This window comes from Leptonotus elevatus, chromosome 20 (genome assembly GCF_054856555.1).
Source record: "Leptonotus elevatus isolate MCC_2025b chromosome 20, RoL_Lele_1.0, whole genome shotgun sequence".
Lineage (NCBI taxonomy): Eukaryota > Metazoa > Chordata > Actinopteri > Syngnathiformes > Syngnathidae > Leptonotus > Leptonotus elevatus.
This window is the reverse complement of record NC_141258.1, coordinates 5,879,186-5,904,519: the sequence shown is the minus strand read 5'-3', so window position 1 is coordinate 5,904,519 and position 25,334 is coordinate 5,879,186. Positions and strand designations below refer to the sequence as shown.

The 25,334-nt window shown below is 38.7% G+C and overlaps 1 protein-coding gene across 1 annotated transcript; it reads right to left on the bottom strand.

The window, feature by feature from the left end:
* Positions 1-9,369: 9,369 nt before the first annotated feature.
* Positions 9,370-15,239, bottom strand: LOC147156623 (heparan sulfate glucosamine 3-O-sulfotransferase 2-like). The gene is made up of 2 exons (XM_086064339.1): positions 14,411-15,239; positions 9,370-10,440 (listed from the first exon to the last, which is right to left on the bottom strand). Exons 1-2 carry the CDS (start codon positions 14,866-14,868, stop codon positions 9,822-9,824), a joined length of 1,077 nt encoding a protein of 358 aa, XP_085920465.1. The 5' UTR covers positions 14,869-15,239; the 3' UTR covers positions 9,370-9,821.
* Positions 15,240-25,334: the final 10,095 nt, after the last annotated feature.

The window sequence follows — 25,334 nt, the reverse complement described above, 5'->3', positions numbered from 1 at the left end:
AATGTTTTTGACAACTATCACAATCAATCTCCAAAGTCAGCTTGGGTAAACTCAGCTCACTCATATAACTGTAATGAGGACAAGCATCATAAAAAACGGAATGAATGGATGCAGGCTCACACTAGTGTATAACAATTCCCCCTAATCATAATGTGCTTAACATTGATAAATGTATTTTTTTATGGATTCACCAGTGTATCTCATTGTATTTATTTGTGAGTCAAGCGTCCAGTTAGATTACTCTGATGTCTAGACTAGACCATATTTCAAAGCTATATCTGAGGGTTCCTATATGCTGTGAGATGCATCACAATCCTGTTGTGGATCTAAAATAGGATTTTCAGTTAAAACATTAATACTCCCTGTAATGGAAGTAACTTTTTAGGATTATTATTATTATTATTAAGATTTTCAAATTTTAAGAATAGCCAGATGTTCATTGGTGATTATTAAAATATATATATATATATGTAAAATAATAACAATATAATTATAATATATATAAATATAATTATTATAGAATTATTCAATATAAATAAACAGTTAAAAAATATTTGACAGTTTTTTTTTACAATATTATTTGTAATTAATATAAAAGTAATTAATAGACAAATTATTTAATAAAATAAAGAAAAAAATTTGGATGTGTATGCATTAAATTATTGAATGAGAGAAATAATAATAAAATTAATTAAATTCATCTTTATTAACTAACTTTAGGGGAAAACAGCCAAATTATTACAATAAATATTACACAATTGGTTATTTTTTATATTAATAAAATAAAAAGTGTATGCTCATTTTTATCATATTTTTAAGTATTGCAAATATAATTTACGAACCACTTATTTAATAAAAAAAAAAAAACATTTAAGTGTTAACATTACTGAATTAATAAAACATATTTACTAAATATATCTTACCAATTTTAGTATCTAAAAAAATGACAATATTAGAGAATTATTTATATTTTATTTTAACAAAATAAAAATGTATGATCATTTTTATTATATTTTTAATTACTGCAAGCATAATTTATGACCCAATTATTATCAAAAACGTTTTTGTTTGAGTGTTAACATTACTGAATTATCTTACCAATTTTAGCCTATAAAAAGGACTAATTTAATGTAACAAATATTACAGGACTTTTGATAATATAATTAAAATTGGTTAGTTGGTCTCTCAGCACAATTGCTCAAGTCAAGAGAAGAGCCCCCCCCCCCCCCCCCCCCCCCCCCCCCCCCACATCAACATCTTAATGCACCCCATGAGCGTCAGCTCAGGTGTGGCGGGTTTGCGGTCCGGGGGGCTGCTGACACATCAGACGCGTTTTGATTCGCCGCGGTTGTGAGGCTCATCCCGAGGCAGCCTTGAGATGAGCCTTGTTATCCTCCTCGGCGAGATTCGAGGCACGCATCCTAATTAGCACACATCTCCTGGCGAGAGCTGCTCTGTCTATGCGCCGCCGATCGCATCAGCTTTGCCAGCCCGCCTCGGTGAAGAAAGCGAGCGCCCGGTGGTCTGAGGGACGGATGGACGGACGGCCGGCGCGTTCCAATTTGGAAGACTTGGAGAAATTTGATTAGTTTGGACAAGTCATGTGGCTTTTTGTTGACTAATGATGTCATAAAGGGTTCAGTCAGATTGCTGCACATGATCTGAAGATTGCCTAATGATCATCTCATCCAATAATCACTTTAAATATTGAATAGTGCTTATAACCAAATACAATTCATCATATTATTGCATACAGTGAATTAAAAAAGTCTACACACCCCTGTTCAAATGCCAAGTTTTTGGGATCTAAAAAAAAAACTATTAAAAATGTTCCCAGTAATGTGACCAATAACATGTGCAACTCTATTGGTTGAAAAAATATATATATTTATGACAGGGGAAGTAAAAAAATAACAAAACAATGTGGTTGCAAAAATGCGCACACCCTCGTAAATGGGGCTATGGTACAATCAGAATTAACCGATCACATTCCAAATCATATTAACTCATTCACTGACATTGACGGTTATAGACGTCAACAATTCATTTGAGCTATTTCTATTAGTTTAACCTTTCTTGCCCACTTTTGTTAACAAGAGTATCAAAACCTATAATTTTTTTATTGTACATTTAGAACAGATATAAAATTTGTGATTAATCGTGAGTTAACTCGTGAAGTTATGCGATTAATTACGATTAAAAGTTGTAATCACCTGACGGCCCTAATTTTTTGGAATCTTTTCATTTCTCTTTTAAATCGCGCCGGACGATTAAAATTTGTAATTGTAATTAATCACATGACTTCAATAGTTAACTTATTATTAATCACAAATGTTATATCTGTTCTAAATGTACAATCTTTTTTCTAGGATTTTATACTCTTGTTAATAAAAGTGGAAGAAAATGTGAAACTAATAGAAATAGTTCAAATGGATTTTTGACGTCTATAGCCGTCAATGGCAGTGAATGAGTTAAATGATAAAAAAAAATTGTCTCTTAAAAAAAGATATTTAAATAATCGATTCATGGTTTTATGTATCAATATTGGGTTTAAAAGGAAAATCGATTCGATAAACCCAGCCCTAGCGATTGGCTAATTCTGAACACTGGCGCATCCCAGTCATGAGAGGGTGTGCACACTTATGCAACCACATTATCCCCGTTGTTTATTTTTACTTCCTCTAAACAAACTTCACCATCAAATTAACTGTATACTGTCAAACAACTTTATTTTTTAGATACAATCGATAAAATTTGTAATTATTTTTATTATCATTTATGGCAGGCATTATAGTGTAATTGTCCAATCACATTGCTCTGACATCACCACCATCTTATTCGCTCACATTCACTTGATTTTCTGTCCGGCATTTGAGCTCGCTCGCCGATCGCTTCTCTCGCGAATCGCAATTTCCAGGTCATAAAGTGCATTCACAGGTTTTGCTGCCGCCGCCGTCAAAAAGACGAGATGACCTGACTTTAACTTTACGACACCCGCCTCATTTCTTCCGCTCTGGGCTTTTCTCGCCATAAGCTCATTAGAGCGCATCACCTCCACGCGCCTTATTACGCGCACTCCCCGCAGACCGCACTTCCAACATTGCTCTGCAAATAGTTGTAGGAACATGTATCATTATGTACTCGCGACCGCGCTTGCACACTTGTCAGGGCTTCATTTTAATTTGGCTCCAAAGCCACCAGCGATTTAGACCTCTGGGACATCCTGTCGGCGTACAGAAGCATTCGGAGGACCGAGCAGGGCTGGAACGTCAGCCTCCGCGGTGTCACACGCTCGGAAAAAGCGGGAAAGCTCGTTTTTCATCCTTGTGCGAGCATCCTGAATAAAGCATGGATGCTCTTTTAAGTAGTCCACCTTAAATGGAGCACACGCCTGTGCAATGAATGCATTCGGCTGCAGGGCCACGCTAAGACTAGAATTGCTAACCAACGGAACAAGTCAAGGTTCGTTGTGGAATTCCGTCTTGCCGTTTCGCAAAGCTCATTAAAAGTCAGCAAAAAGCTGAAGCGGCTATTAGACCGAGATGAACTACATCTGGCTGACATTTCTGTGACTTTTAAACACTCCCAACTTTGTCTTCAGACTGTCAATGAATTTGTTTCTTTTTTTTTTGGTGCACTGTTTTAATGTTTTGTTCAGAGTGTATTAGAAAAGTGAAAAACCAGCCATCTTTTTTGCGACAATGCGGTATGTTTATCTTCTCTTTGCTGTTATTGTTTACCTCCTACCATCAAAAGGGCCTAAAATAATAGGTTGCTCCTTTCAGTTAATCACCGCATACTGTCACTGGAGGTTATGCGAGGCGCATTTTCAAGGTGGAACGTGACATTTAAATGCCGTCTTAAAAAAATCAGTGTGGCGGTTGAAGCGACTAGTCGACGAGTCGGCTTGGAGTTGACTTTAAAAAAGCTTAACGTGTAATTGAGTAGTTTTAAATCCTTTTAAATGTGCCCTTGAATAATATATATATATATATATATATATATATATATATATTTTATCATTCAGAATAAATTTGGGCCTTGAAAAAATGAGTAGTTTGTCCAATATTTTTTTGTCCAATCAGGTTTCAGCCTCTATGTGTTGCCATGTCAATCTAATCTGCCCAGGAACCTTCTGAATAATCAGGAGTGCTAGTCATTCCTTTTTTTTTTATGATAAAAAATAAATAAAAAAATAAATAAAAATAAATAATAATGAAAAAATAATTTAAAAAATAAATAAATAAATAAATAAACGTGCTAGCCAATCTAACTTCAACTATATCACCAATGGGACTATTTCATGAACCAATCAGATCTCAAATTTGTCCTTACAAAACAGCTAGCTAGCTACAACTACTCCCAAAAAGTGCAACCTAGCCTTAAAGGGATACTTGACTTATTGAGCCATTTTCAGCAGTAAGAAAATCATATTTTGTCGATAATTAATTGGATAACTTCATTATTTTCCATGTATAATTAATACCTTTAAAAATATATTTTGTCGACTGAAGGTGAGATCACGTGTGCTCAGGGCTCAGGTAATGACAAATCACTGAGCTCCCATGACCAAACCTAGAACACAGGTGAGCCTCTAGACAACATTATAACTTTTTTATTTTTGCTGAAAATGGCTAAATGAGTTAAGTATCCCTTTAAATTTGTAAACTTGCATGGCCGCTTTAGAGTGCCTCGTTGTCGGCCGTGAGTGTGTGCAAGTCACAGTGAGAAAGGCGGAAGTGTGGAAAGGGAGCAAAAAAAATTTGAAGACCGACTTGACAGCCAGCATGTGGACTCGGGCTTCTAGCTGCGGTGGTCGCTTCAGAGCGCCTCGTTGTCGCAGCATGGAAAAAACTGAAATCAATCAGACGTATAAAGCGGATACATTTTCATATTTAGACATAAGAAAGATGCCAGACGAAGTTTTGTCCATTTTCCATTGATTACTTTAACACATTTAATGCAGTCATGCAATGATTATAATCAAGTGTTTTTTTTTTTAATAAATAAGCAACTCATTCACTGCCATGGACGACTATAGACGTCAAAGATCAATTTTAACTGTGCTAGCAGTGAATGAGTTAATTTAATCACCCATCAATGTTGACCAAATATTCATTAAGCTAAACAAGTACCTCATTAGCCACGGTGTAAATAGGTCACGTCCAGTTTTCACCATTTGCATAGGGTGCCTCCTGCGGGAGTTTAGATTTGAAAAGTAAGCAAAGCGTGTGTGTGCAGACGTGTGCGTGCATGTGTGTGTGTGTGTGTGTGTGTGTGTGTGTGTGTGTGTGTGTGTGTGTGTGTGTGTGTGTGTGTGTGTGTGTGTGAGATTTGACCTGCAAGCAATCTCAGGAGGGCCTTGCGCTCTGAGAGTCTAATCAGACTCTAGCTGGCGCTTGTTCCCCGGGATTGCTCCTTCCCGGCCCTCAGGCCTAATTAGGACCCATGTGCACCATCCTCGCAGTGACGTCTGGTTCTCACCTATGTGTGCGTGCGTGTGTGTGCGTGAAGCCCTGGAAATGAGCCGCTGGTGTGCAAGGAATGACGGTGACGGGCGGGGGCATCAGAGGTAGTGGAAAGCGCACTACCTACGCCCCCACTTGGAGGTCACAGGGCAGAGTAAAAAACAAACAAAAAAATAACAGCTTTGACGGTTCTGAGCAAGAGGAGCATCTTTTTATGTTTTTTTTTTCTCCCTCTTCCGTTAATGATTGCGACCGCTTGCAGAAGGAAGATGTTAAAAAGTGAGAACATTTTGTAAAAGAATCTTCAAATGACAAAGGAGCGTTTGAGGACATCTTTAGAAGACTGCAGGTGGAACAGGTCAAAGTACAGCAGGCTTGCATCCAGGCCCGAGAGAATATTTTTGAAATTGTCCTCCAACTATTTCTTTTGGTTTTATTTTTTATATTTTTTTATATTGCTTTCCATTTTCAAGGTTACAGAGAGCTGGAGCTGACTTATTTTTTAAATTTACTAGTTCAACTTATTTATTAAGAATTTTGTAATTTTTTTATATTGCTTTCCATTTTCAAGGTTACAGAGAGCTGGAGCTGACTTATTTTTTTTAATTTACTAGTTCAACTTATTTATTAAGAATTTTGTAATTGTTTATATTGCTTTCCATTTTCAAGGTTACAGAGAGCTGGAGTCAACTTATTTTTTTTATTTACTAGTTTAACTTATTTATTAAGAATTTTGTATTTTTTTTATATTGCTTTACATTTTCAAGGTTACAGAAAGCTGGAGTCAACTTGTTTTTATTTATTTACTAGTTTAACTTATTTATTAAGAATTTTGTAATTTTTTTATATTGCTTTACATTTTCAAGGTTACAGAAAGCTGGAGTCAACTTATTTTTATTTATTTACTAGTTTAACTTATTTATTAAGAATTTTGTAATTTTTTTATATTGCTTTACATTTTCAAGGTTACAGAAAGCTGGAGTCAACTTATTTTTATTTATTTACTAGTTTAACTTATTTATTAAGAATTTTGTAATTTTTTTATATTGCTTTACATTTTCAAGGTTACAGAAAGCTGGAGTCAACTTATTTTTTTTATTTACTAGTTTAACTTATTTATTAAGAATTTTGTAATTTTACTTGTAAAAAGAAAAAAAATGACTTATGGGAGGAAGAAGACAGGAAGTACAAAAGAGGAACAGGAAGTGGGGAAGGAAATAAAAGTGACACCTCTAAGAATGGAGGGAACAAATGTACAAATTCATCAAGATGACAAAGAATGAGTAATCCGTGGAGCATGTTTGGAAGAATCTTTTTGGTCTTGCCTTCCTTGGAGTGAGCTACGGGGAATCTGCTGCCCGTGCCGAGATTGGAATCTTTCTTCGCAGAAAAGTTAAGTTTTGCCTCCTTTTCGCAACACAATTTATTTCACACATTCCTCAGACATACAAACACAGTAAACCCAAGGACCTTCATCAGCAACTTGGCAGCCATTTTGTCACCAACAGGCTAGCTTAGACCTGATTAGCTTGTTGCAAATGCTAACGGTTGTATGTTTATTATTTTTTTAATTGTATACATGTACCTTAAGTATGTGATGCGTCTGACGTTGTTTGGTTATTTGTATGCAAGTTGTATCCTTTTTTTTTTTTGTAGCTTAACTGCTACACCGATCCTAAAATGTATGCTAGTGAAATGATGCTAGCATTTTGTAGGATGAACGTGTCACCTGTATTTCTTATGATATCTTATAGCCTACTCAACTGGAGCTAGCATTTAAGTGGGTAACTTTTATCTAAATTGAATTATAGCAATTATAGCAGCAGTTTTACAGGAAATGGCAAATGTGTGGCTATTAAGGACAAAAAAGAAGGCTTGTTGTTTATGGCTTTCAAATTGGATGCATTTGTGTGTTCTTTTTTTTTTTCTTTTCTTTTCTTTCTTCTTAAAGAGCTCAGTATTGTTCATTCGGAAATGTCATCATCATTGCTCTTTATTATTATTTTTATATATATATATATATATATATATATATATATATATATAAAAAATTTTTTTTTAATATATATATATATATATATATTTGTGTGTGTTCTGATGGTGTAGTAGTTCAAATGCCATACATGTGTGTGTGTGTGTGTGTGTGTGTGTGTGTGTGTGTGTGTGTGTGTGTGTGTGTGTGTGTGTGTGTATACAAGTAGCATGCGTTTCCCGCTCGGCGACCGTCTGAATGTGAGTTTGAATAATTGTCGGACTCCATATGGCTTCAAATCTTACCGTGAAAGAAAGTCAATAAACTATGATGTCATCAGGAACGGATTCTCAAACATTTTATAGCTTAAAAAAATGCAAGACCCATTTGAAAACGTATCCTTTAACCCAACCCGCAAGGACAAAAAAAATAAATAAAAATACTTTTACCAAAATATCCTACGGTGCAATGCTTCAAAGGGGCCCTGCTCCACGTAGTGATAAGGAACAGTGATATAGTTGCTTTTGTGGTAACGGATCAGCCGTTCTCCCGCTTTCAAAGTGTTTAGTATGCGGCAAAGGAGGCCAAATCCAGACTTTTCCCCCGCAATCATGTGACCCGCAGTCTCCCAGCCTATTTGATAACCTGCCACGGCGAGGTGCTCCCTCCTTTTGTTTTCGCACGGTGATTGAAATTCCTCACACCCACCCGTCCGCCGATCATATCGCCGCCACCCACAGCAAAGCCTTGGCGACGACGCCGCCGCCCCCGTAAAGATACCGTTTTCATTTTAGGCGCCACAAAATCCACTCGAGTGCATATTAAATGACAGCAAATGTGAGCGTAAAAAGTATGTTGACCACATTTTGGAGGTTACAATTTTTAATTCATGATTGGCGGTTTTCACCTTGAAGGATTTCTTTGACAGAAATGAACGATCAAGAGCAAGCAAGGACGAGAGTAGATGGAACTCTTAGATGTAAATGTGGAAATGATTTAAATGGGCAAGCATCATTCGAGAAGCGGTAATTCCACTAGGGGTGCGCCGATCAAAATATCGGCCCCGATTTCCTTCGTTTTGGGGGATCGGTGATCGGCCGATCCTTAAATATAAACCGATATTTTCCACCTTAGAGGTCTGAAAAAGTTAGCCGCTGTCCTCTTCTGCTGAGATGACTAATAAGCTTTTTCATTTTTATTTCCGAGAACTACTTAATTTGCAGTTAAAACGAATCCGTTATTGTTCAATGTTTTCCAATAAAAATAAGATTGGAACTCTCAAGGTGTATGCTGCTTGTTATGAAAAAATTCGAGATCTAAAAAATCGGGATTTGCAGGTCGGGCTTTTTAAAAGCTCGGAGATCTGTGATCGGCCAAAAAATTGTGATCGGTGCACCCCCTAAATTCAACACAAAATTCAGTGCCACATATTCTCGTGAGCAATTTTTGAGATAATCAAATGAAATTTCACCAGATCGTTCTTTCAATACGATTCGTGATGATATAATAAATCGTACAATATTGCCTTGTTTCCACTTTCCACCAACAGTACGGTTTTATTCAGTTCGGTTTGGTTTAAAACTTACCAAAATGTAACCACCACAGTGAAGTACCAGTCGTATTTCACTTGGGAAGGCTTTTTGGTCTTCTTTCGATCAATGGAAGCCGACCAAATGGCTACTACAATTTTTTATTTTTTTTTTTTTACAACTTAATGGAATATTAACAAGGATGATTCCAGAGATGGACAAAACCGTCAGTGACGGATGCCCACCTTTCGGTATGACTTTTGAAACTTCGTAAAAATACACGGACTGTGTATTTATTTTTTATTACCAGGCTTCCGTGGGCATCCATGATTTTGTCTACCTTTTAGATGATTCCGCCCAAACTGTTGTTGCTTCTCTTGGTTGCATCTTTATTGCTGTCCCATCCCCCCCCCCCCAAAAAAAGTGTAATAGCATCTATGGTTTGGGACGTGCCTCTAATTTAGGGGATTCCTAAAGAACATCTTCTCAGACAACCAGAACAGTCCATCGAGGGAATGCAATGACCCGGATGAATCAACAGCGCACAATCGAGCAAATTTTTACCGAATGAACCGATTACTATGCCCGTCCCGTTGCATAAAAACCTGATGAAAATGCTATAAAGTGCGTCTACGTCATACCCTACAGACCAAGAGCCCAACTGTCCCTTGACTCTTTTCAACGTCTTTCTTCCCCAGAATATTTTTTTGTTCTGCTTCTCAATTAATCAAGTCGGCGTGAAAGATAAATTGTCAAATTGAGGTGATGCCCGCTCATCTCATATCTTTGTTTTGACTGGATTTGCTGTATTCACCCTCATTATTATCCATAAGTCCAGCAAATCCCAAATCTCTACTCCCACTTGAAATCATGACCCACCATCTCATAGAATTTGACATTAAAGGGTCTATAGAAGTCCCGCAGCTGCTCGATGGCGTCCCGGTCGATCTGCACGTGCGTCCGACCCTTGGACTTTCCCAGGCAGCGAGGCGAGCCGCTGCTCTCCGGTTTCTTGAGGCACGGGAAGCCTTTGGTGCGGTTGAAGTAGAAGTGCTTGTCCGTGACGATGCGCTTGAGCCCCAGGAAGTCCTGCACCCGGGCCAGCTCGCCCGCCGGGTCCGTGATGAGGCGCTCGCCGCTGACGACGTGGATCTGAGCCAGGGGGAAGTAGCGAAGCCAGTTCTCCAGGTGAAGTGCGTACAGGCCGATGCGAATGGCGTTCCAGGACGTGTCCACCAGGCCCGAGCTCTGGTTCCGGAAGGCTAGTTCTTGGAAGCTCGGCAAGTCGGGAGTTTTGGATAAAGTCTGGGTGTAATCCGATATGGCTCGGGTGACGGGGTCTCGCACCACCACGATGAGCTTGGTGTCTCGGGACATTGCGGCGATCCTGTGCGGAGTTTCTTTTGTCACGAAGTAGCTCGGCGTCTTCTCCATGGTGAGTTGGCCTTCAAGTGTCCTTGGCATCAAACCTCTGAAGGAAATATGAAAGCAAAGTGAAGACTTCTTGTTTACATCCACTCAATTATTTATTTTACGCTCTTTTTGGGGGAGGGGGGTGCAGCACCTTTTGAAATGTTGTACTAGCTAAGCGTCTCAAACAGGGAGGACACAATGTCCTTTGCATCAAGGAAAATGGGAACGTCGGATGTTTTGACGCCGAGAGATTTGAGTGAGGACTAAAAAGACCAGTGGAAAGTAAGGAAATCCAAATACTTCATTGCAGTACTTGAGTAGATTTTTCTTTGGAGTAGATTTTTTCTGACGTTTTACTTTTATTTCCTACTTTGTAAGAAAATATATCTACGGAAGAGGATTAGGGCCAGTGAAGAGAGAAAAATAAAGTTTGGCAGGATTCTGACTTTAATCTCAGAATTCCAACTTGCTCCCAAAAACATATAAATACGTTCTATTTTAAATATTACCATGCTCCCATAGACGTATTTATACGGTTTTAGAGATGTTTTATTAATGCTAGAACATACATAAGGCTTTGATGCAGCCTCAGAACTGAAGAGAATGTTTAAAGCAATGGTAGTTATTACAAAAACGGCCAGCAGATCGCAGTAGAGTATAAGAGATCAACCAGGGCCATGTTGCAAAAAGTTCTTTTCCCCACTGTTTTAAACAGTTTTGTGAATAATGATAAAACTTAGCTATATTCTAATGTTAATTGGATTTAAAATGGATAGAAATATATAACATAGTAAAACAGCCGGGAGCGAAGGGGGTTGCTTCAGTGAAAATGGCTGGGAGTGCCGTCAAAAAGCTCATCTTGTGTTGGAGCTGACCGGCGACTACAACATTATGCTAATCGGACGACATTTGATTTCCCATGATTCCTAGATATGTAACCAGGAAGTCGTTCTAATTCCGTTCCGATATGATGAAAACACGCTTAGTAGCAATTTAACAGTTCAATTCCTTTTTAATTCGTTTATCATATGAATCATCGCAATGACCATGGGACTGTCCCGGTAAATGCGGGATGTCTGGTCACCCTAATTTGAATCACATAAAAGCCTGCGCCAATGCAAGCTAACGTTTGGTAAAAAAAAATAAAAAAATAAAAAATGTTATGGGAATCTCTACTTCTACTCGCACAAAAGTGCGAAAACTTTCCCCATCCCCGATAAAGACTTCAAATCCGAGCCAAGGAAACGCTCCTTTTGACTCTGAACCCAGTTTCTTGATGCAAATGAAGACGCCGAAGCAAAGCGCGAGCGCAGTCACTTGTCACCAGAGGATCGCGTCGCGCGCGGCTCGATCGTGTAGCATGCTTCAAGAGTAATAAATCACCATGAAGGCACGCACAACACAGGTGACGATGCTCACTTCCTCACAAGTTTTACAAAGTGGAACACTGTAGTCTCAACGTGAGCGGGTACTTGATCTAAAATTCTCCAAGATGGTTGAAAAAAATGTTAATCAAATCCATTAGGTGTACAGTAAGTAAGTTGTGGTAATTGACGCCACCCAGCAACTCTTCGGTGTTAGTGTCGGGCCACATGGGACCACACACGTCCTAACCAGATATGACAAAAATGCAAAATGCGCGCTCTTAACTCATTCGCTGCCATTGACGCCTATAAACGTCAAAAATTCATTTTTACAATTTTTTTCCCCCCCACTTTTTTTAACGAGAGTATGAAAACCTAGACATTTTGTTTTTAATAATCTTTTTTTTTTTCTTAAAATTAATTGTAATTAATCGCATGACTTAAATAGTTAATTCACGATTAATCACACATTTTATATCTGTTTTAAATGTCCAATATTTTTTTTTCTAGGTTTTCATACTATTGTTAACAAAAGTGGGGATTTTTTTTTGGAAACTAATAGAAATAGTTCAAATGAATTTTTGACGTCTATAGCCGTCAATGGCAGTTTAATATATTTAAAATACCAGCTATTCTAACCCAGCAACAAATGGTTTGAAGCAAACAACGAAATAACCACATACTGTATTTTTCCCCCAGTGTAAAGGGCTCTCTTGCATAAAAAAATAATTTAAAAAAAATTATTGATGTGTTATTTTTGTCCTGCATATCTTTCCAAATCTGCAAAAAAATGTATTAGGCCCTCTCACGTTGTAAAACATTATTTTGGCTTCCAGCTCATAAAACCCACTAAAACAGGATGTCGGATGTTGGCTTATTTTTCTGAATTCGTCAAGTCTGTCCTGATGTTATGAATAATCTATGCAGCTTTTTTTTATTGGAACTCATTATGTCCAAAGGTATTTATTGAAGAGTGCTGTAGGCAAATAAATGTGCTCTCACTGTAAAAAATGACTAGACTGAAGGGGATGCACTAAGTGTAAAAATCGAGTATAGCGCATGCATTTATAACAACCAAACCTGCAAACGTATTAATCAGTTTGTAGGTTCGAGAAGGCTTGGGCAAACTTTTGTGCTCAAGGGCCTCATTTTCTTAGTTTAATAGCATAATTGCTCAAATCATTTTTTTAACTTACTGCCATATTATCAATAAAAAATTAAATCTGTGTGTTTGCCCACTTCTGGGTTAGAACGTGAGCATTAGATCCACATTTCCAGTGAAGTCTTGCACCGCAGCCCTCTTGAGAGTTGTTACCATTTGTAAACTTTCAGGAATCTTTAGCCTCGCCTTTTTTTTTTTTTTTTTCGTTTGAGACGAGACAACACTTGCACGCAGTGTATAGCTCCACTGGTCAATAAGCAGCTGTCCAGCTCCACAGTTTGACCTTTACTCATCAGACCGCAAACGTACGTTTATGAAGGCCTCCCAAACCTCCAAAGTCTGTGTTGGCATTTGACCTTTTCTGGCGGCTGACAATCATAATGCCAGGGCGCCAATTACTGTAATGCGGGGAGGAGGATGGGTAGGGAGGGGGGGGGGGGTGTTTTTCTTCTCCAGTTATCGTGATATGAGCACTCCTGCTTGACGGCAAATCATTAACAAAAACAAATATGTGATATAATTTCAATCTTGGTTTAGAGCATTTAAATGGCTGGAGGCGTCATGTGACTGCACATCACGCCTGCACCGTTTGTGTGACGCAATTTTAACAGTCCTGCAGTTGCGAGTAAGTCTTACATTGACTCTCACTATGGATCGTGTGGGTATGCCTAATGAAGTGTCCGACAGGTTTCCGACAAACACGGCCGTTTAATGAGGCCACACTTTGTTAAAGGCCCTTATGTCGCAGTTTGGGGTCAATAAACCAACACATTCCAAACTTCTTTGCGGAGAAAGGAGGAAGTTAGTTGACGACTGCTGACCAGCGGTTTAATGAACTGTAATAGTGGCAGAATGTAAAAATAAATTATATATATATATATATATATATATATATATATATATATATATATATATATATTTATTTATTTTTTAAAGGGGTGTCAGGTAATTAATTTTGTTTAATCATAATTAATGGCATGACGTCAATAGTGAACTCATGATTAATTGCAAATTTTATATCTGTTCTAAATGTACAATATTTGTTCTAAGTTTTCATACTCTTGTTAACACAAGTGGACAATTTTTTTTAACTAATATGACTTCATCTTTTAGTCATTGATAGAGTAATTTCGTAATAATTCATAAAATTTAGTTAAAATGAAAGAATATACTGTAAAAAAAAAAGAAAGAAGGTGATATTTATTTGTGTTGAGGTCATTTTTCTGCCACTAGACGGCATAATTGCATTTGTGGGACGTTGGTGACAGCTCAGTGCATTTTTCTTTTCACATTAAGAGCTATATCTCATCTTTAACATAAAGTAACTTGTGAAATTATGCAAAAAAAAAATTAAATTGTAAAATAAAACGACTAGAATTTCCCCTGTACAGGTTTTCCAAGTAATAGGGGCGTGTTAAAATGTATTTATATATACATATATATATATATATATAACTCTGAATTCAGTGTACGTTAATGCATTGTCCCGTCCAACTCCTCACCTGTACCACTCGAACCCTCTGTCATAGTTCCTGTCAAAGAAGTGCGTCTCGGTCCCGGCAGCTCTCACGTCCGGATGGATCCGTATGAACTCAAGAACCGCCCTTGTGCCTCCCTTCTTCACGCCAACTATGATGGCGTTGGGCAACTTTTTATTGCCGAACTTAGGGTGGCCCATCGGCGGGCTGGGCGTGTCGCTCCTGGCGTGGAGCGGAACCGAAGGCGGACACTCGGCAGCATTCGCCCGGGATGCCTCCGCAGCCGACGGGGGAGTAGAAGCGCAGGCTGCGCCGGCCGGGAGCCGCCGGTTGCAGCCCCGCGCCGGATCTCCCGGAACCGGCAGCATCATGAGGGGGTCCGCGTGGAATAAGGTGCAGTAGCCCACGAAGGAAAGGAGCAGGGACAACAAGCACACTGATGTTTTTGTGAGCCGGCGATTGAAGAGGAGCGCGCATGCCATCTCTCCATGGATACCAAAAGTGCATTTTTTTTCTCTTTAATTAATCTTGCCTAATGTCTCCAAAGCTTTGAAAAGATCGCATTCCATCTCCTCTGATGCGCGTCCAAAACTTGACGTGAGGGGGGGAAGCCTCCTCTGAGTTCTCCGTTCTTGGCCATGGTCATGACGCACCGGGAAGAAAGACGCGTGCGGTCTGACAACTTCTTCGTCTGGCTCCCTGCACACACCAAAAAAAAAAAGAAGAAGAAGAAGGGAAAAAAAAATCCAGTTGGTGACGTCACAATATCTTTGCATTAAACACGCGCTGGGCTCTCGCTCCAACTTGACTGAGTCACTCCTCCGCGAGCTGCAGCACACAGATTCCAAGACGTCGACTATTTTCACCACACTTTGCAAAAACTCAACCCCTGTGCAGAAATCTCAATCACATATCCTAGTTAGGAGATGTTAATTTATGACAGCCAGCATCAGTTGAGGCGCTTCTAATAAATAATTAAGCATTCAAACAGCCATTTAGCTTTGCTTTAGATGAGTCCATTTAGCTTAATGCTAACACAAAATAAGCTAAACTCCATTTAGCTTAATGCTAACACAAAATAAGCTAAACACCATCAACGCGCTAACAAATAGAGCTGGTGTCGCAGTGCTATACCCTTTAAGCAACAAATATTTAAATACACCAATGTGTACATTATATATTTGCACATATTTATCTTCTATGAAGAATATTACTGCAAAACTCAATTTTTTTTTTTTTTTTTCCTTTGCGGAGCAGTTTTACAAATCATTTGAGGAACAACTTTCACATTTTGTGGAATTTATTTTTGCAGGTCAATATAATACAAAAAGAATGACAATAAAAATAATTAATGTTTTTCTTTTTTTTTATATAATCAATCGTTTTTATATCTTAAATTCACACTGTGTATACACTCGAAAGACACTTGGGTCAAACGTAACCCAATTATGGATAAAAAAATGGACCGAACCACTGTATGGGTCAATTTGACCCAATTTTCTGTGTCGTTTTATACAAAATGACCCAATTTTTTTCAACCCAAGTAAAGGATTTGACCAGTATTTATGAGTTGTTTTACGCTGAAAGACCAATTTCTTGACTCAAAGTTGGGTCAAATTGACCAAAGTAGAGAATCGGTCCATTTCGACCCGTAGTTGGGTTATTTTTGACCCAACTGTTTTTAGAGTTTAGAAGTAAAAGTACATTTTCTTGTCTAGAATCAAATCAAAATTTCATTTAAAATAACATTACTGATCTTATTATATTTTATATCAGAGGCCGCGCATTTTGGCTGACATACACCATTACAGAATTTAATTCATTTCCGGTTCTGATTCTGTTCAGCGAGTAAAATCTCCTCGAGATTCCACACGTATTCCTTTGTCCACTATTTTGATGTTCAAACTTGAATGTTCCCCACTTTAGCGCAAATCCTGCCAGACGTCCGTGAAAAGTGTACTTGATCATCCAATCACTTAATCCCTGCGTTAACCGTGTTAGCCGTCCATGTCAGTCTTGGGTTAGCTTAGCAATTAGCGTGGCTTCTCCGTCTTTTCTCGTCCATTTGCGAGAAAGATACCTTTCGGAAATGTACAGTAGCTTATTTGCCACCGCAGAGGCGATGATTACAGATGTAGGAGCGACTCCGTAACATGTTTAGCCGTGCTAATAGCTAGCCGAAGCATGTTGCTAGCTAGCTGGTGCGGCAAAAGTAGCACCTTCTCGGTGGTTGATTCTCAGTTTATAGTGTGATATTTTTTATATTTATAAAAACATTAATTTTTATTTTTATAATGACTCTTTTATTTTTTTATTTTTTTTTGTGTGTGTGACAACAGTGTTTAACTTTAAAAGCAACATGCTAATCACTGCAGCATTAGCCTCACCGGTGCTGTTTCAAGCTGAAGTCGGCCAATATTCAGTTCGACTCTGTGAGCGCGAACTGCTGAATAAAACAGCAGAATTCCATTGACAGACACTAATTCCGTGACAGTGTTTTGCTTTTGGGCAAGGGCACGGTTCGGGTCATCCCTCTTCGTTTCCTGACGAGTGGACTGACAATCCCGGAGGGGGGAAACGCTAAGATAAAAACTCCGAGTAGCGCACGGACGCGCGGGGAGGAGTCGAGGTGTCACCGCGTTGCTCCCGAGGGTGCCTGCGCCCAATCTCGGAGGCCTCTGATTAAAGAATGATTTATAGGGGCCAGTCGCAGGGCCCCCCTCAGCAATCTGTCTCGTGAATGAGATTTTTTCCCCGCAAGAGGGCGGGTAAATCAAACCTCGGAGCGAGTAAGTCTACGCAGGCTGTGATTAAATGTTATAATCACCTCTGCTGAGTGTGCAAGCTTGTGTTTTCTGCTTGTTTTTTTTATTTTTTATTTTTTTTTATCAGGGACATTGAAGCTTTAAATCAGTTTACCCTGAGTTTGGTTCACAGGGCATATGGTTTATTTTCAGCTATCACAGACTGCAAAGTCCCAGTGGCGGTTTTATATGAGAAAAATTGCTCGGGCAGTAACCACTTGGGTAGGCGACGTTGCGGTACACTTTCCTATTTTCTGACTCCTACAGAGGAGTCACACGAGAAAAAGACAAAAGTTGTAATGTAGCATGAAGAAGATTGTAATGTTATGTGGGAAAAAAAGCCGTTATGACATCATCATAAGGGACATCATTTAGGATTACATACAAACACCCTGAGAAACGCTACTAATTTAGTCTTGCTCATGAGCACAGGTGAAATTGGCTCATACACATACTTGAAACATTCTTATAAGCACAACTGAAACACATTCACAAAAACGACTACATTTCTTGCTCTCATACACACTATTAAAACACTCTCACGACCACCACTAAAATGATCTCATACACCCTACTAAAATTCTCTCATGCACACTAGTAAATCACTTTATGCACAAGAGTAAAACACTCTCACACCACTGAAATGCTCTCATACACAACTAGTCAATCAATCTCATACGCAACTAGTAAATTACTCTGTACACACTTGTTAAACACTCTCACACTCACTACTGAAATAATGTCATATGCAAACTGAAAAAATCTCATACATACTACTAAAGCAATCTCAGAAACACTAGTAACTCCCTTTCATACACACTTGTAAAACAGTCTCACACATACTAGTGAAATACTCATGCACACTACTGAAACACACACTACTGAAAATTCTCACACACAACTGAAACCCTCTCAGACACACTACTGAAATGATTGTCATATGCACTAGTAAATCACTCATACACACTTGTAAAAGGCTCTCACACTATTAAATCACTCTCATACACATAATATCTCAATACTGAAACCCTCTCACGCACACTATTGAAATTATCTTACATACACTACTGAAACACATACACATCACTGAAACACTCTCTTAATCACTAGTAAATCACTCGTACACACTAGTGAATCACTCTCATTCGCACTTTTAAAACACTCTCACACATACTACCGAAATACTTATACACACTACTGAAACATTCTCACGAACACTACTGAAATGTTCTTACATACACTACTGAAACATATACACACTACTGAAACACGCTTATAGGCACTAGTAAATCACTCTCATACACATTTGTAAAACACTCTCACACTACTGCTGACATACTCTCATACACACATTTATTTTATTCTAAAAGTCGGGAAACCCGTTTTAATGTCACAAGAAAATGTTGAACACCTTTTTGAGGAAAAAAAAAAGTTGTGCTGCTAAAAAAACCCTAATTATTTTATTTTAACAATTACAGTCTTGTACTTTACTTTTTATTTATTTCCTTTACAGTCAGATGCAGCTAGACATATGACTCTGTATTAAATATAAAACACTTATTGAAAAGAAAAAAATCAGCGCAATCTGGTGAGTTTTGGACCAAATGCTAGAATGCATATATAATAAAAAGCAATAGAAGTTTTGAATTTTATTTTTATTTTTATACCGACCTCAGCTCTTGACAAAAAGTAGTGTGTTTTTTTTCCCTGCAATATCGCTCATTTGTCTCGTAGCGAATTGCAAAAGCCACTTTTTTTTTTCTTTCTTGCTGGCCACTGTGCCAGCGGCTCAGCTCGTTTGTCAGCACTAAGAGAGGCCTGAGGAGGGGGACATGGGCGATTGGGGGGGGGGGGGGGGGGTCGTGTCACCACTCCGATACAGATGATGCGCGCAACTTCACCTCGCAGATTTGATGAGCGATGGCTTCTTTGCAGAAACAATTCACGCCCACTCCGTAAAAAAAGCCAACACCCCTGCAAGCTCTTTCATTGACTGCCTCTCTTGAGCTCATAAATGGAACCCAAGGGGGACCACCACGCTGCACAAAATGCATCTAGTATCTGTTGGTGCGACCCTCTCGCAGGTGCCGATGTTTATAATACCGGAAGTTAGTAATCACTTATTTCCGCACGCACACAAAATATTTACAAATCAATCAAATTCTTTACTTACTTAAAATATGGCCTTTTGTCACGTGTAAAGCATTGACTTTAATATCATAATATGACTGCATGATGTGGGGAAAAATAGCCGCAACAACGGCGCAACCTACCGGTTGGATACGGATAATGCAATACATTTGTGGAGCGAATCAGATTTTGAACGCAGCGGGACACTAATTGACGTTAATAATGAAATGCATGCATTTACAGGCCAATATATTATTAGGTATACCTTCAACCAATGAGATCCAATATTCTGCCTTAAACGTAATAATGCTCCTTTGTGACTGTCACTATAAGTATGTCGTTTGTGTACACGGTATATCTATATAGTGTATATTTAGATCTTAAAAAGTGACATAATAGTTAATTTTGTGTTTTTTTTATTGAAAAGCTCAGTCATTTTCAGCATTTTGCCTTAAAACATTTCTTTTATCATCCATCATGTCTGTCATGCTTAACTCCCCTTGGATTGATTATTATTTATGAAATAATTTTAATAAATAAATAATAAAAAATAATTGAGCGGAAGAATTCCACATGAAAAGACATCTCAAAAGAAACATCGTCCAGTGCACGCATTGATTTTTTTTCTTTTTCTTTAATCATTCTGCAGAAGCCTGATCTATGAAACATGTCCAACTCCTTTGGGATTTCTTTCTAAATCATATGCTGATCTCTATAATGTGTGTTTAATGCCCTCACTGCGTTCTGCTGACTCTGGAGATTTGCCTCCAGAATCCCTTTGGGAGACTTACACATTCAGTTATCATTGTGGCATGACCTTTATTTCGCTCCCTTGTTAGATATTTCACATAATGTCTCTTTGTATGGCGAGCCGCATGTCATTTATAATAATATTATGATACCTCAAATGTAAATTCTGTCTACCAATGAAATGACTGCAATTGTTCCTATTGGGAGTATAATGTCTTATGTGAGAATAATACTCACTGCATCATCACATTTTAGTGAAAGAAGATGACTTCAACTGAAGTTGTTTGATTGGAAAAATATAAAACAAATACTGTAATAGTGGCTTGAGGGTGATTGCAATTCTCATTTTTAACCACAAGAGGGAAGTAAAGGATAACAATGTTTTAAAGGCTGCAAGCAAGGCCCTCTTCATACTGAAATTTGAAAACAAAAAACAATCTTATGAAGATTTTTGTGCAGCTTTGTGTTTTGGAATCTTCACGTATATATGTTTGATAAAATATATATATATATATATAATTTTTTTTGGGGGGGGGGGGTGTATCTTTGCTTGGATTTTTTAAAATAACAACACAAATATATCCAAAAACAGACAAACACAAATTTACTCCCAAAAAAAACAGGAAAAAAATCCTTGAAACATATTTCCCCCCCGAAAAACAGAAAAAAAATATTTTAAAAAAGGGGAAAATTCAGTAAAGACAGTACAACCCCCCCCCCAAAAAACATTTTTTTTACCAGAAAAAGAAAAAAAAATATCTGAAAAATAGAAGAAAACAAATTCTGAAAAGCAGAAAAGTTTTTTTTTTTAAAGAACAAGAATTATTCAAAAACACAGAGAAAAAAATATTCTGAAAAACATCAAAAAAGATTCTGAACATCAAAAATATTCAAAAGAGGGGAAAAATACATTTGAAAAATATTATTATTTTTTTTAAAAACCAACAGAAAAATATTCAAAACCACAGAAAAAAAATCCACAAAACAGATTTTTGTCCCCCCAAAACACAAATTATTAAAAGCAAAAAAACTAACAGAAACAAATGAGTCAGAAAAACAGGTGAAAAAAAATTTTTTTTTTTTCTTCCAAAAACAGAATAAAACCAGAGTAAAAATATTCTAAAAAAACTGATTAAAATATTCCCATAAACAATGTACAAATAATGAAATCTGGAAAAATGTACTTTTTTCCCCCCAAGTGAATGCAATATGCCTCCATTAAATTCAGTTCTATTTGATAGTATTTATTTTTTTCTGCTAAGGGAAACTATTTAGTGACAGCAACTATTCTCTATCTTGCATCACATGTAACATGTACTCAACTTAATTCAAACCCACAGACGCACACACGCACACACTTAAGTGAGTTCTCCTCTCCCAGACAGGAAATGATGTCATCTCTCCGTCTCCAAGGAGATGGAGGCAGTTGCTAAGATACTGTGACACCAGGGTTTTTCCTCACTCTTTTCTCTCAGCCTCCCATATATTGGCGCCAGCCACTAAATGTATACATTTTTTTTTTCCAAGGAGTTTGGAATTGATGGCCGTGTGTACGGGCCCCCTCCACCCAGCGGGCCCCCTCCCTCCAAACCTCCCCTTCACAGTGTGAGCTGCACCTCTGTGGTGCTATCAGCATGCCACATATGTCTCGGCGCGCTAGCATGTCTCTGCCAAATCCTCGTCGCCCTCCCTCTCCCGTTCCTCTCCCGACGCGGCGTTAAGTTGAAGCTGTTTGACAATCCCCTCCTCTGTGCACTTCATGTACCGATGACACGAGCAATACAACCATGATGTTTATTTATGGTGAACAAACGCATGGCCATGTCGTCCTCTCCTCACAGATGCTCAAGGGTGCCTGCGAGTACACGAGCCGTACATGCATAAGTGGGGGGGGGGGGGGGGGGATATCAGATTCAATGTGCAATGACACAGTGAGGACACGGAGTGGAAAGCAGGGGACGGGAGGGGAGGGGGGGGGGGAATTGGCAGGGGCGGCGTGGAGTCATTTTAAATGGCGTGGCGGCCGGGGGTTGGGGGGTGGAGGGATGCTGGAAGGCAAAAAGATGTACAGAGAGGAGAGTGAGCGCTGAAAGGCGGCTAGGTTGGGACGCAGGCCGGATTGTGAGCTGAGATTTCAGCGAGGGGGGGGGGGAACAAGGGAAAGGAGGAATATCCTCTGCACCGCTGTGTGACTGGAAATTTAATAGAGAGAGAGAGAGGGGGGGGGCAAAAAGGCACAGAGACCTCATTGCTGTGCGGCTTTCAGCAAAAAGCCAGCGCTCGTGAACAATGCTCACTACGGCATTCACAGGGAGGGGGAAGTGCATAAGGGAGGGGGGAGGAGGAAAGGCGAGGGGAGGCGGGGCATATCTTGGGGGTCTTTGGGAAGCATAACCGGCCTTCTGCGTCCTTTGACCTTTTAGTGCGGGTTGGGACGGAGCGAAGACAGTGAAAAGGGGGAATGTGGCAAATGTGCACACAGACACACTTTATGTGATTCTTCACAAATAGACACCTCTAAAGTAGAAGTCAAGTCAAAAATTACATGACATTAATATTTTGTTTGTGGAATATGAATTTAGCGGCAAAATCTGCCCGTGTATCCATCTCAGGGGGCGGCCATTTTGTCAGGTAATGACCAATCACGGCTCCGCTTGCGAACGGCACATCATCAAACACGGAAAACCGCTGAGCTGTGATTGGTCGCTACCTGAGCAACTGTGATGTAACTGTAATTTCAGTCGACACAGAGCGCGACAAAATGGCCGCCCCCTGAGATGCTTTTCCTGCTTATTTTAAGATTAATTTATTAGACTAATGAAGGCGCATAGACCATTTACTGTAATATTATTTTTGACTTGTCTTCTCCTTTTAATGGTTCACCCTTTCAAATATAGTGGATATAAAAAGTCTACACACCCCTGAAGTTTTTGTAGTAACATTGCTTGCCCCCGCCCCCCCCCCCCCCTTTTGTTTTTTAAACTGTTCATAATTCCATCTACCGTGACTCAGGCCTGACGCTAACACCACCATGCTTGGCTGTATGTATTGTGTTCCTTTGGTGATAAGCAATTTTGTGTTTGTGCCAAACACCTTTTAGAAGCATGACCAAAAAGTTCAATCTCGAAACAATTACAAAACCTTCCACATGCTTTTGGGAGATAAGTATTAGTAAAAAGTTGCCAAGCTTGGATGTTTTTTTTTTTTTTTTTTTTTTGAAAGATAGCACAGCCTAGACATGAAGAAGCACCAAACAACAGCCAGTACTTGCCAGCAATTCCTGCTACTTTTTTAAACTCTCGGCCTCTTGGCAGTCTCCCTGACCAGTTGACTTCTCGTCTTCAGAACTTTGGCGGCGCATCCAGTTCTTCATAATGTCACTGTTGTGCCATATTTCATCCACTTGAGAAGGAACGTGTTCCATTGTATATTTCATGCAATGGAAATCCTTTTGTACCTTCTCTTCACTGATACCCTTTTGAAGAATGAAATCCCTCTGATGCTGTGGAAGTTCTCCGCGGACCGTGCCTTGCGCTGTAAGATGTGCCTACAAAAATATCAGTCAAACATAGTAGAACAGCTGAACTTTTATTTCGAGGTGATATTTGATTTGATTTTTTTTTATTTGGGGGTGAATCAGAGGCGCTTGGTGTTGACAGATGTTGATTGATTAATTCCGAACTCAGCCACACCCCAAACATAAGAGGGTGTGCGCACTTGCGCAACCACATTACCACAGTTGTTTTCTTTTATTTTCACTTTGTCTTCAAAAATTGAGGTGCCACTGGACCAGCAAGTAAGCCGGGACTGCACCTTTCGTTTTGACCCTGGACAGGATAAGCGGTAGGAAAGCCCGATGGTATACATTAATGGAGACAGGAATTGACTCATACTGTGCTCTTATTTATGACATAAACATAAAATCCTGTAGCAGTAACTACACCCAGCTTAATAATATTATAGACGCAATGGACTGTTTTGGTTTTATCTCTTGTTCATTGCATACGTTCTCTCTTTTTCTCTCTCTCTCTCTCTTTGCAGTGGATCTTAGTACCTGTACCATTTTGGTCCACTGACAGACAAATAATTGCCTTGTCCAATAATTAGCTTTGTTGGGTATATTAGTTTAGATTGTACCTTGAGGGACAGAAAATGACTCCCATTGGTACCCCATTTCCTGACAGTGTAGCCGTTTCTGATGGAAAGCATTACAGCGCATCATATTTTGATGGCAGTCATTTTTAGGCTGACATCGGCCTGATACCGATACCCGATTATTGCACTTGCCCAGCCCTAGTAAAAAATATATTTCTGCCATGTACATTTCATGTCAATGAGTCACTTTGAAAACTGCCTGGCTGATTTTGCTTGGTGAAAAATCACTATGAGTTAAAACAATCATGACAAGTCTGGCTGACCAACCAAAATAGATAATAAATAAATATACTGTGTGCACAGTAGATAAAAATACAAGTAGCGAGCAAAATGTCGTTTGTTCCTGCTTTTATTGTGATGTATGTATTTTATTTCATGAAATGTGTGTATGGTGTGCTCAAAAATAACTTCTCAGTCATGTCGTATGCTTGCTATGGTGTGAAAATAATGAATATAATCAACATTGATTCCAAGAATCAAACTTGACAGGTTATTAAAAAAAAACATTGTGTTCAGACACACTCTAAAAACAGTTGGGCCAATAATAACCTAAATTGGGTCAAAAAGGGGCCATATGAATAACCCACAAAACAAATTGGGCTACTTTGTGGATTATTAATTTAATTTTACATATCTTTTTGGATCAAATAACTCAAAAAGTTGGGTCAGTTCATTTTCGACCCAGTTAAATTGGGTTATTCAATTTACCCAAAAAGTTGGGCCAAATGAATAACCCGCAAAACAACCCAAAAATTGGGTTACTTTGTGGGTTAACAACTTAATTTTGCCCATCTTTTTGGGTTAAATAACTCAAAGTTGGGTCGGTTCATTTTCGACCCAGTTGAATTGGGTTATTCATTTTACCCAAAAAGTTGGGTCAAAAGAATAACTGGCCAAAAATGGGTTGCTTTGTGGGTTATTTAATTTGACCCAACCTTTTGGATTAAATAACTCAAAAAGTTGGGTCAGTTCATTTTTGACCAAATACAATTGGGTCATTCAATTAACTGAAAAAAGTTGGAACCACAAAAAATGAGGTTGCTTTGTGGATCATTAGTTTCATTTGTTGAGTAACTCAAAAAGTTGGGTTGGTCCATTTTTGACCCAAT

What these genes read in the sequence shown, in the direction of transcription:
- LOC147156623 (XM_086064339.1), bottom strand. Translation starts at nt 14,868, where the DNA reads ATGGCATGCGCGCTCCTCTTCAATCGCCGGCTCACAAAAACATCAGTG. An exon ending in AGAGGGTTCGAGTGGTACAG is followed by an intron (nt 10,441 to 14,410) that starts GTGAGGAGTTGG and finishes TATTTCCTTCAG; the next exon opens with AGGTTTGATGCCAAGGACAC.